This window comes from Electrona antarctica (assembly GCF_951216825.1).
Source record: "Electrona antarctica genome assembly, chromosome: 13".
In the NCBI taxonomy this organism is placed as follows: Eukaryota; Metazoa; Chordata; class Actinopteri; order Myctophiformes; family Myctophidae; genus Electrona; species Electrona antarctica.
This window is the reverse complement of record NC_136794.1, coordinates 23,758,737-23,770,157: the sequence shown is the minus strand read 5'-3', so window position 1 is coordinate 23,770,157 and position 11,421 is coordinate 23,758,737. Positions and strand designations below refer to the sequence as shown.

Genomic DNA, 11,421 nt, shown 5'->3' with positions numbered 1-11,421 from the left:
ATAAAATGCAACCTCATATTGTTGTTACTATGTGGTCTTTGTATCTGCTCATAAATATATGTCAACTTACAATTGTTCTCAATTCTAACACCATACTACTCAGTAAAAAAGAAAATAATAAAATAAAACACATATATATTTTTGTCTCATTAAAAAAAAAAAACTCCTGATAGTCAAGAAACTGATCTGTGCATAAATGCTATAGACCTTTCTTGTATAATCCTATAGTGTGAGTTAATTGGCCAGCAAATTAGGTGACCCAAAGTCTGTATGAACTATTCAGTATTCACCTGTTGCTTTAGGTTTAGCCTAGATGTCAATGAGGAAAGGGGTCCCCCTCCCCACCCCCCAATAAAAAATATAGAAAAGGAAAATAAATAAATCCATAAAAGCAATAGGCCTACAAATGAAACAGTATTTGTGTTTGTTTAAATTCTGGGACTGACAATAGGCTAGTGTCTGTCAATGATGCTCTTCAATGGTGGGAGGTAAAAAAAAAGAAAAAGAAAAGAAAAAAAGAAGAAGATGATGATCTTCGACATTCCTCTTCTTCAGTCGCCAACCTGTATCTGCATAACGCGAGCCGAACGAACAAAACTTCATCTTCAGGTATTGTGCGTGAGGCTCAACGTGAGGCAAATACAGACAACGAAAAGTAACGAAAATGTCCGAATGTCTTGATGGTTCCGTGTCTCGGTCTCATGTGGTTTCTGTCCGACCTTAGAAACAGATGAGGGAACAAAAGTTAAGAGCAGCTATTACAAAAACAACGTTTTAAACGAATTTGAATAGCCTATATGCTACATATACAACTTCAGTCAGCCTACCTTTTAGCCTACTGTGGGAGCAGGTGAAAAAGAGCTACACTCAGTTCAACTTTTGTGCGCATCTTAAGGCCTAGTCACACTGAACGTCTGCGGCTGGTGGCAGGTATACACCTTTTATACCTCAAGTCCTCAACAGTATCTCTCTCTCTCTCTCTCTCTCTCTCTCTCTCCCTCTCTCCCTCCCCCTCTCTCTCTCTCTCTCCTGGCTATTCCACATCAAATGGGAGGGTAAGTGTGTGTGGATCCTCGGGGCGCGCGCACAGAGCACAGACACCTGTCGCACGGTGCGTTGCTCTGATCCAATATTGACACAAGGGGGAAGGGTGAGAGAAAGGCCGCGCGCGCGCGCACGCACGCACACACGCACACACACACACACACACACACACACACACACACACACACACACACACACACACACACACACACACACACACACACACACACACACACAAGCCTCTCTCACCGTCCATTATCGTTACCGATCCTTTCCCTCTCTATGCAAACCGGCCCCCGCCCCTTCACTGTCTCTCTCCCCCCTCCCTTCTACCACGCAGCACATCTGACCTTTGTGCCAGCCCTGATGATCCACGGGAGGAGAAAGGAAGCATTGAAAGGTAACTTCATTCATTCAGCTTGTTAGTCATGTCATAGAGAAGCCCGCCCCACCTGCCGACTTCGGCTGTGTATCTGTCAGTCTTGTTCAGCGCTCGGCCCAATCATTTACACATCATTTCCATATCATATGGCTTGCAAATAAGTTCCTACCGGCCGGGCTATTGCCAGCTCGCTGGGCACACCCTGCCCCCAGTGCCCACCAAAACTTTGGAACGAACTCAACGAAGTTATGGAATTCTTGACTGTTGTCTACCAGTAGCCTGTATACATTACACATTACTGTGAAAAGAAAGACTAGCAATTGTCACAAAACGACAGTTTTTAATATTCAAATTATATTCATGTTTATTCATGTTGTCAAATATTGGGCAAGCCGCAACTCATATTGTTGAGTCTGTCAAAATGTGTTTGTAGCTTACATATTGATGAAAGAATAACCTGATTACCTGAGTCACATTTTGCTAATCCTCAACTGACTGGTTTGTGGTTGGCATATAGGCCTATGTGAGTATAGCCTACTTCTCATCGCAGTCCATTTATATTCATAAGCTATACACGAAAACACAAAGCACACAAAGCGCTGCTGGACACTTATTTTGCAAGCATCATAGTATAGGCTACTGTAGCCTATGCAATGCAATAGTGTGGTATAAGTGACTATATGTGGCCATTGCTTTAAGTAATGTCAACACATATAGATTTAATGCCATGTTCTGTCCTAAAATCACCCAACCACTTAGTCACTGGACTTCATGGAAAGTGATAAAACATCTAGAAACATAATTAGAAACCTTATACCTAGACATTTTGCAGCACTCATGCATACTTTGCATATAGTTATATTTAGCCTATACTGTAAAAGTAAATGGAAAATGTATGTCAAAATTTGTATTAATTACAGAGGCTGTCAAACTGCATTTCAAATTACACATGAATCAGTATAATACTACACACATTTGCAATGATACATTTATTTAATTAAAGTGTCATTACACAAAAGGCAATAATTTAATTGTCATGAAAAGACACAATAATAGGAGGGAAAATACTGAAAAAATAAGGACATATAAGAGTACAGGTTATAGCTGTGGGTGTTCCTAATGCCAAAAGCAGGGTTCCTACACATTTGGAATTTCAAAATTCCACTTTTTTCATGCAGACTAATCTCAGGCCGGGTTGTTCACCGGGCGAGAAACCAAGGTATCGGAGCAAAAAAGTGGACAGTTCAGTGTCAAGAGGGACATCCAGAAAGGAGGAGCTGCGCCCCCCTGGCCGTCAGGTGGCACTCCCACAGCGGCCAGGGGCAAAGGCCCACTGGTGACAGAATGCCGTGAGAGTACGGACACCCCAGGCACCTAAAGGCCTATTCATACTCCAGTTTTAGGTGATAAGGTGACCACCAAAACGGTTGCAAGTAAAAACAGAGAAGTTCTGGGGTGAGTGGCTTATCACTGCAGCGACATCATGTTGTAGTTTTCGGTGGTCACCTTATCACCTAAAACTGGAGTATGAATAGGCCTTAAGGCGACAGACAAGCTGGACTCACCGTCCGGGCAGGGACCAGAGACCCCAAAAAAAAGATCATACATTTTTCATTTTCCAGACATTGAAAAGTATTAAATAAAATTCCATACCATTCCATACTTGCGTAGGAACCCTGCAAAAGTCACACCATTTAACGGCATGTAAACTCCTGCCACAACCATTTTGTAAGATTATATACAGTAAGACACACACATTGCATTCCTGTCTGAGGATATGTTGTGAATAAAACATGAAATTAAAAAGGTCTCTTTGAATAAAATTTGTTTAAAAAAAAAAAAAAGTCTTTATCCCGTAAAACAGTATAGTAGGAATGTTCCAATTCAGAATGACTGAGTGGCATGTCCGTAGACCAATAACTAAACACCATGTTTCTATATTATGTAGCCCCTATGACGTTCTGCAGACATAGAATATAGGAGGAAAATTGCATGTTTTGACGAGCATCAAAGTCTAAATCTATTTAAGTTGAATTCAGAACTTTCAGTGTGCACGATCAGTTTAATTTCATTTGATTTCAGTTTTAAACTAGATTTGCCCCACTTGTTCCCTTAATAATAAATTCCCCTACAAACACAAATCAGTTGACTATACATGTGCACCTAGCAAGTACAGTATGTTGATGTGATAGCATCTTTAAATCTTTAAAGGAATACTATGTTTTCCAACCATATTGCCATGTCTTTTTTTGTATCAGTAAGGATCATGGTGCAAAATCTATCAATGTTTTTTATACAACAAACTGAAAGCAACAAATACTGTCCACGCTGGGATGAGATTTAATTAGTATTAGAACTGGCCCTCTGGTATATTGCACAGACCACCATAATACTACAAGTCCGACAATTCACTGCGAGTGCATTGGCACATATCACATACTATGAAATCAGTGCTTGGTGAGGATCATAGAACAGGAAACTGAGCTTAATAATAATGCATTTTCAGTTTTAAATGCATTTACGTTTTTGCTGTTTGCCTGGGACGTCCTCATGACCGTGCCCGTGTGTTGAAACACAGTCCGGCCCTCGACCTCGACCGATTTCTTTATTTTGGCCTACTGTGTATTTGAGTTTGACATCCCTGACCTAAAGGGACCATAACTTGGTTGGCTTGATTTCTACAAGCATTAGTATTGTCAGTGAATTCAATCATGAATGTGATGTTTATTGATTTAGTTCTATTTTATGTATCAAATGAGAAATCGCCCCTACCATCCAGTACCAAATGTGTTTTGTTCACAGAAGCATCATTATCGAAAGCAAATCAATTCTGGACTATATCTACAAAGTTTGATCAACCTGATAATTCCGTGAGAACTACCGCCCTAAGGAAACTACACGGAAGTCAATGAAAGTTTGCACTTAGCACTTATGATACGGACACAACCTCTGATTTGTTATTGGCTAGTCCGACCAAGTCTCTTAATGTAGGCTTCCCATCCTGACTTCCTGTACAACTCGGCAGTCTCCAGCCTATTAGAGGCCCCCAAGATACCCCGTCCAACAATGATGACATCAGAGCCTTTGTTACAGATAATTTCCTCTGGGCTGGTGTACTGCTGTCCCAGCTCATCGCCTGGAAAGAAAGGATATAGGTGAGAGATCAGAGCAGAGGGGTGAATACTGAGCTGAAATTTTACTTAACAGTAGATTCCTTGTACAACAGCACCACCCTGTGGTAGACAGTGGCAAGCTTTGAACATTGTGTCATCAATTTCTTTCTTTCACTACAGTGACTGAGGTTTAATCACTTAAACCCTATACTCAATTGACCGGATTCTACAGCGCTCTATACTAGCCCCCCACCTGTTTTTGCTCTTACACTATAGCTTCTCTGAAAATAGCTGATCTACAAGCTCACAGCAACGTGACGCAATGCGATTCTGACCCAATGTTGACCCCAGAATAGGGACACGATAGGGTTCATGTGATTAAATATATTAAAGACATTTTACTTCATAATTCAAATGATACATAACTAAATATGAGACAGGTCCAAAAGAGAAGTCACTATAAGTCAATTAACCTCCAGCTTGCATCCGCACCCCAGGAGTCATGTGGATGAACTCTGGTTGTTTGCTGATCTTTGACGTGCAGATAAACCCAAGAACAAAGTCTGGCTGCTCCTCTGCCATCTTCAGCTATAGAAGAAACATAACACGCAGTGATACACTGTGAGAAACAAACAGTATTATCAACAAATCTGAGATTAATTCAATTAAACCATCATGATATATAGTCATGCTTTTAACCATTTTCAAACTGGCATCCATATTATAGGCAATATTTTCAGAAATGTAAAATAGGCAATCGTTTCAGCACGATGAATTTTCATGACACCGTCATACAAAACAAACAAAAAATAGGTGTTTAAGGGAAGACATGCTTACCACTGCCTGTGTGTATTCACCAGTAGCCAGTGAACCCTGGGAGCTCATCTGTGCTATGAGCAGACAGCCTCGCCCCATTGGCTTGCCCACAGCACTCAGCCCCTTCACTACTCCAGGACCTGGAACAGCATGGGCATTCACTATGTGGGACCACGACGCGATTTGGTATAAACCCCCTGGGGAAAAGGATAATCACAGAAATTAGTAATGATTTTGTGTCTTACATCTCCATTCAGGGGCGCCCCGCGCCCGGATGGCATATAAAAGGCGAAACAAGTGACCTGTTACCACCACAGTATACCACATTTGCCCTAAAAGTAAACATTCTTTTTGTGTGTCAAGTTATGTTAAAAGCAGATTCAGGCTATTTCAGCAATGAATGAACCTTGCAGCTCAGCACATATTATTGTATTTCCATACGCTACAACTGAAGAGAAACTCCCATGACCAACAATGTCTACTAAAACCTCTGTCATTTTCTTACCTTCATACTGGTGTTTCACCGTGTTCCCGATGTCTGCAAACTTGCGGTCCTCAAAGATGAGGAAGTTGTGTTTCTCAGCCAGGGCCTTCAGTGCTTGGCTGAAGCTTGGTGTGTAGTCCTGCATTTAGAGAGAACGACCATTTTAGCTTTGATGTTGCTCGTTTGTTTTGTTTTGTCTTGTCCTGATTGGGATGAGTTTGGACAGAACATGGAATAAGGGGATTGAGGAGTAGACAATGCTACATGAAAAGTAATGCAAGATATTGCTTTATAACCTCATCACCCCGTGATTTGTTTCTATCCCTTTGCCTGCAGTATAATAGGTTAGGTGGATACTATGTTGTTTAAAAGGGGGAAAAGATCCCCCTCAATCATTTATTGTTCAGTTACAGAAATTTCTGAAAGAGGGCTATTCTGGCCTTTGGGTGGTCTTTAAACATGCACTCTATCCTGTTTAACTGGCTCCCTTCCTGGCACTGGCAGATGCCTGTAGGTCGCCTACCTGAAGGATGTCCACATGGGTTTTAAGGAGGCATATCTTTGGACCCAGAAGGTCGGCCAGCTGGAGCAGCTCTTCGCAGCCCGTCACATCGGCTGAGACACACAGGTTTGACTGCTTCTCTTCAATAATTCTCAGTAGCTTGGATGCCAGGGGGTGGACGTCTGGAAGTAAAAGCGTTATTCAAATGTGATATTAATATACAGATCCACAAATGTCGCCGATATAAGCATTTCTGTAGGACCTTTAGTCCTCCAATGGAATGTTACAGCTTTATATACAATGAAACATACTGGGTAGTTTTGCTCTGTCTTCATAGCTCAGTTCCTCGCTCTGGTCTTTACATGGTTTCTTGGTGACAGGCGAACCATTACCATTCTCCTCCTTAGTGCTGAATAGGCAAGAACATTTAAAAGTTGGGCTCAGGTGAATGTCACAGAGGGCAGGCAGAGCAATGTCTAATCTCACATAAACATGCACACCGCATAAACCCTTTTAGGTGTCTTTCACAATAATAAAACGCAATAAACGTTCTTTCACGCGTTTCAACCTAATCGGTCATCCTCATCTTACCGATTACGTTGAAAACGCGTCCGTTGCTCTGTGTGGATGAGGCAAATAAATATAAGTGAAAGGACATTTATTGAGTTTTGGCTGTTTGGGCCGTGCTGAGACTTTTACTTAATTCAGAGTGTTGCAGGCATTCCATTTCTCTTAATATTAAAAACACCACCACCTCAGTGTTGTACCTAAAAGTATTGTTGTCCATTATGAACTTGCGTACGTTCTGGGCAGTACGGGCATCGATGCGTTCAGCTGCCAGCAGCACATTGAGCAGCTTAAACATGGAGATGATTGGGTAGAGGGTGATTCCCTTAGAGGCCAACTTCTCCACACCACCTTGTGCTCTGTCCATTAGCACAATCGCATCTGTCACCTTCAACCACGACAAATTATAAGGTTAGTTTTAAATGACAGAAAATTATTCTACATTCTCACACTGAGCATTTCTTTGGGTTCGCTCATTATAATTAGTATTACCATTAATAGCTTATTTTAATATACCTTCAGTCCCTCTTTGTAGAGCACCTCAGCAGTCTCTAGGATGCTCGTGCCACTGGTCACGGTGTCCTCAATGATCAGACAAGTGTCCCCCTCACGAATTGTCCCCTCCACCATACGCTTGGTGCCTAGGGGTTTACATTACACAATTCTAGCACCTTAACTAACGTCCATAAGTATATACTGTAAAATGCACAGAATACATCTGCTGTTATGCTCACTCACCTTTGTTATCTCAGGTATTATATGTAAATACTTTAACTAGATCTCCTCCCCCCCCGCCCTCCTCCCTTCTTCTTCCCTTTATTTTTCTATGGGGGAAGAAAACACTAATTTCACCCACTCTTGTAAATCTGTAATGTGACAATAAAGCTGATTATATTGTTTTGACTAATGTTTCGGCTAAAGTGCACAATTTAATTCCTTAAAAATGCAAAAACCTTTGCATTTTGCAACCCTACACTTGAGCAATGTAATCTTCTACTAAAAACATTGAAGTAGCTGAAAACTTGCAGAATTGATTGTTTTGACTGGATACCATAAGCAGTTTCTTGGCAATGTGTAGTATGGCTTTCGTCTAGATCAGGTCAGATCCGTTTTTGGCCTTCTATATCATAAGACATTTGGCTAAATAATGCAGCCATTCTCTACGTTCAGTTAATTCAAAGTAGAAGATAACTGAGCTACAAAATGTACAAATACAATCACTTTGTTTCATGTCATATTCATATACCAACAGAGATGTGGAAATAGGTCAAAGGTAACTGTAGTGCACACACACACACACCATAGTCCTTGGCCTCCTTTCGTCTGATGAGCATGGGTAGTTCATGTGTGGAACAAATGATTGTAGCCAAGGGCAGAGCAGTGTATGGAACTCCACACACAGAGTCAAACTTAAGCTCCTCTTCTTGTGCGCGTTGGTAAATGAGACTAGACACCTGTACAGAACACAGATTGGTTAAGCATGGAGCTATACACTGACAGAAGCCTACGTCTGTTGCAGTTGTGGAATCTATCCTTAAACAGGTCTGTGGATTATCTCCTTAATTTTCCTTAATATAGCATGAAGTGAGTCGCGATATCCAGGCAAAGTCCTTCTTTTATTCAATCAAGGCATATCCCATAGTTACATCAAGTTACACGCATCAAGTCATCAAGCATCAATTCCATACAGCATTCAGGCCAGGCCAAGCCTGTCCATCATGAACCAACTCCGCTCACTCACCCCAACCAACCAACCTCCCAACTCTTCTGTGTCCCATCTCTTTATACAAATATGTGGGTGTCACCTTTGTCCCTGTGTGTGTGTGTGTGTGTGTGTGTGTAAGGAAGTCAAAGGACCCCCACCTGTGACAGGCACTATAATAATAAAATGCTCCTGTAAAGCATCCTGAGTTATAAAATATGTTGAAACAGACCCCAAAGATAGCCTAGGTATTTGTACAGCTGCCGTAAGCCACGGCCTGTGGTCGCTGACCCTAAAGATAATATCAGCAAAGATCACTTCCCAAGCATTATCTTGAGAAGTCATCTGGTAAACCCTACAATTTGGAATGACTGTCTTTCACCCCCGAGAGTGGCTTCCTGCCTGTGGACCAATTGATATGCAAATAGACTTCAGTTTAAGGCACTTTGTTAAGACACTGGAGAAATGGCTTACAGAAGTTATATGTACAATTGTGACTAACCATGTAGTTATGATTCATAATACACCACACAGTGAAGAAAAATTAAGTTTGATCAACTGTTCAGTTGAGAGTCTACTAGATTATTTGCAAAACAAGCCCCATAAAGATTTCGCTGCTTCTACTTGTATAAATTTGTGACAAATAGAAGTTTGATTCTCCATCCTGGCTACATCAGGCATGTTGCAGTATGTGGCTTTTTATAGGCAAGTAGAGAAAACTTTTGGACAACTTTGGTAAACCATATCCGATTCCAGTTGGATGTTGGTGGTTGAAAATCACTTGCCACAAATGCATGAACAGTAGTGTTTTTGTGCGTGTCTGGGTCTTGTTGGGAGTGTGACCGAGTGGCCTGTGGATCCAGTCTCGTCTACTCAACACTTTTGTACATTTTCATTTAAACTAGAATGAATAACTATCAGTAGAGTGTGAATGTGAAGTCACCGTTCTACAGTACCACCGAATAGAACATAGAAAAGTTCTCTTAATCTCTTTTAAAGCATAGACTACCCCAAATATCGATTAGAATCTTCCACAGTGTAAACGACATGTGATGCTGCAAAGATAACACGTGTTTACCTGGTTCATGAGAGATGGATGAGACACAAGCACTCTCAAGTCGATATAAATTGGCGTCAACAAGCCACACTTCAACTTGTATTGCCCAAATTTAACGGCATTGACATCGTGAAGTTTCAAGATTAGACTGTCCAGACAGACGTTTTCCATCTTTGATCTGAAGATTTCCAGCAGTAGCTCTGGAGGGAACACGTACAACTCTTCGGTCGTACAGCTCTATGGTACAGCTCACGTTGTTTTTCCTCTCCTCGAGTCCTCGCCCCGTGTGGTCGCCTTCGGTTCGGAAACTCTTCCGCTGATGAGCACCATGGATGCGCACTCGCACTGCTCAGTGCGCAAAGCATCCTGGGCTTTGAAGTCTTTTCACCGTTGTGAGCATGTAGATTGTCTATTTGTGAAATCAAATGACACATTTCGAAAACCTTTAAAAATACATTCTGCAATCTGCATAATGAGTACTTTTACTTTTGGTTCATGTCCTTAATTATATGTCGATGCCAATACTTTAATCAAAGCGAAATTTACAGTAAAAGCTAGCACTACACAATGACATTTTCAATGTAGCCTACTTGTAACAGAGCATTTCTACATCCAGAATCTATTGTTAGTTCAATGTTTGTTTTGTAAACGCCATTGACAATGAAGGAAAAATTTACGTCATATGTGCCTCATTACGTGATATTGTCTCTTTATTGTTAATGGCGTTTAATGTCTGTGTTGGCTCAGCATTTATTTTACATCACCATTACATCACCTAATCAACATGAGTTAGATATATTTAATATATTAGCGCCCCTCACTTCACATGGGTGTGATTTTTTCTCTAAAGATACATTTAACATCTGCTGTACATTCTAGCTATTCTAATAAGCATCGGATAGAATATAATCATGCTGCCAGTCTGCCACAAAAAATGTCATAAAGGGTATAGAAAAAAATGGAGGAAAAGTAGGGAATACTGTACTGTAGGTAGGTGGAAAGGGCATCACACATGAACGAACCTCCACCCCAAACGCTTCACATTTTGGTCTATAACTCACATTGACAAGTAAATTAGCCTTTTTTTCTTTCTTCTTACGGAAGAAGACCGTGCAGGTATGTTTTCTGCGTATGTCCCATGACGTGATGAATATATGTACCAATGCCAGGGTATAATTGGTTATCGATGGTGACGTAACGATGACATGTTTCAGTGTCGGGTGGACTAAAGGTAATGCCCCTATGTATACATGTATGTAATCTGACACCTCTGCCATAACAGGCATATAAGTAATCACTTCAAAATACTACTTTTCCCCTCCAAAAGCAAGGTACGTAGCAAATAGCTAAACCTAATAATTCAATATTGCAAACGTTCTTTCACAGAGGCTGAGATTTGAAAGTTTGTAGCGGTCTACAGTACTTGCACGCTCTGCTTGCGCACTAGTAAGTATGGCCTACTAGCCATTTATGGCCTACTAGTGTGCAACAAGCAAGTAGGCACTCGACAGAGTGCAGTTCTAGTTTATCATGCAGTGATGTGATCAAGCAGATCAAGCAACAGTCAGTTATTTCATATTCCTTTCCAATTGCCTAGGCAGGTTTGCATGAAGGATCCATCTTCCAAAGAAATGCCACAAATCCTGAACACATGCAATCAACCTGCCAAAATTGAAATGACACATTGAGGGATCTGTACATTCTAGCTATTCTAATAAGCAGAAATTTCACTTTCACAACTCATATGAGGCGCC

The 11,421-nt window shown here is 41.1% G+C and overlaps 1 protein-coding gene across 1 annotated transcript; it reads right to left on the bottom strand.

Annotated features, from left to right (window-relative positions):
• Positions 1 to 3,263: 3,263 nt before the first annotated feature.
• On the bottom strand, positions 3,264 to 9,979 carry umps (uridine monophosphate synthetase). Its single transcript, XM_079519088.1, has 10 exons — positions 9,689 to 9,979; positions 8,209 to 8,362; positions 7,425 to 7,549; positions 7,109 to 7,296; positions 6,653 to 6,750; positions 6,363 to 6,523; positions 5,861 to 5,978; positions 5,377 to 5,552; positions 5,013 to 5,127; positions 3,264 to 4,562 (listed from the first exon to the last, which is right to left on the bottom strand). The coding sequence occupies exons 1-10, from the start codon at positions 9,836 to 9,838 to the stop codon at positions 4,384 to 4,386; spliced, it is 1,464 nt and encodes a 487-aa protein (XP_079375214.1). The 5' UTR covers positions 9,839 to 9,979; the 3' UTR covers positions 3,264 to 4,383.
• Between the last annotated feature and the right edge of the window lie 1,442 nt (positions 9,980 to 11,421).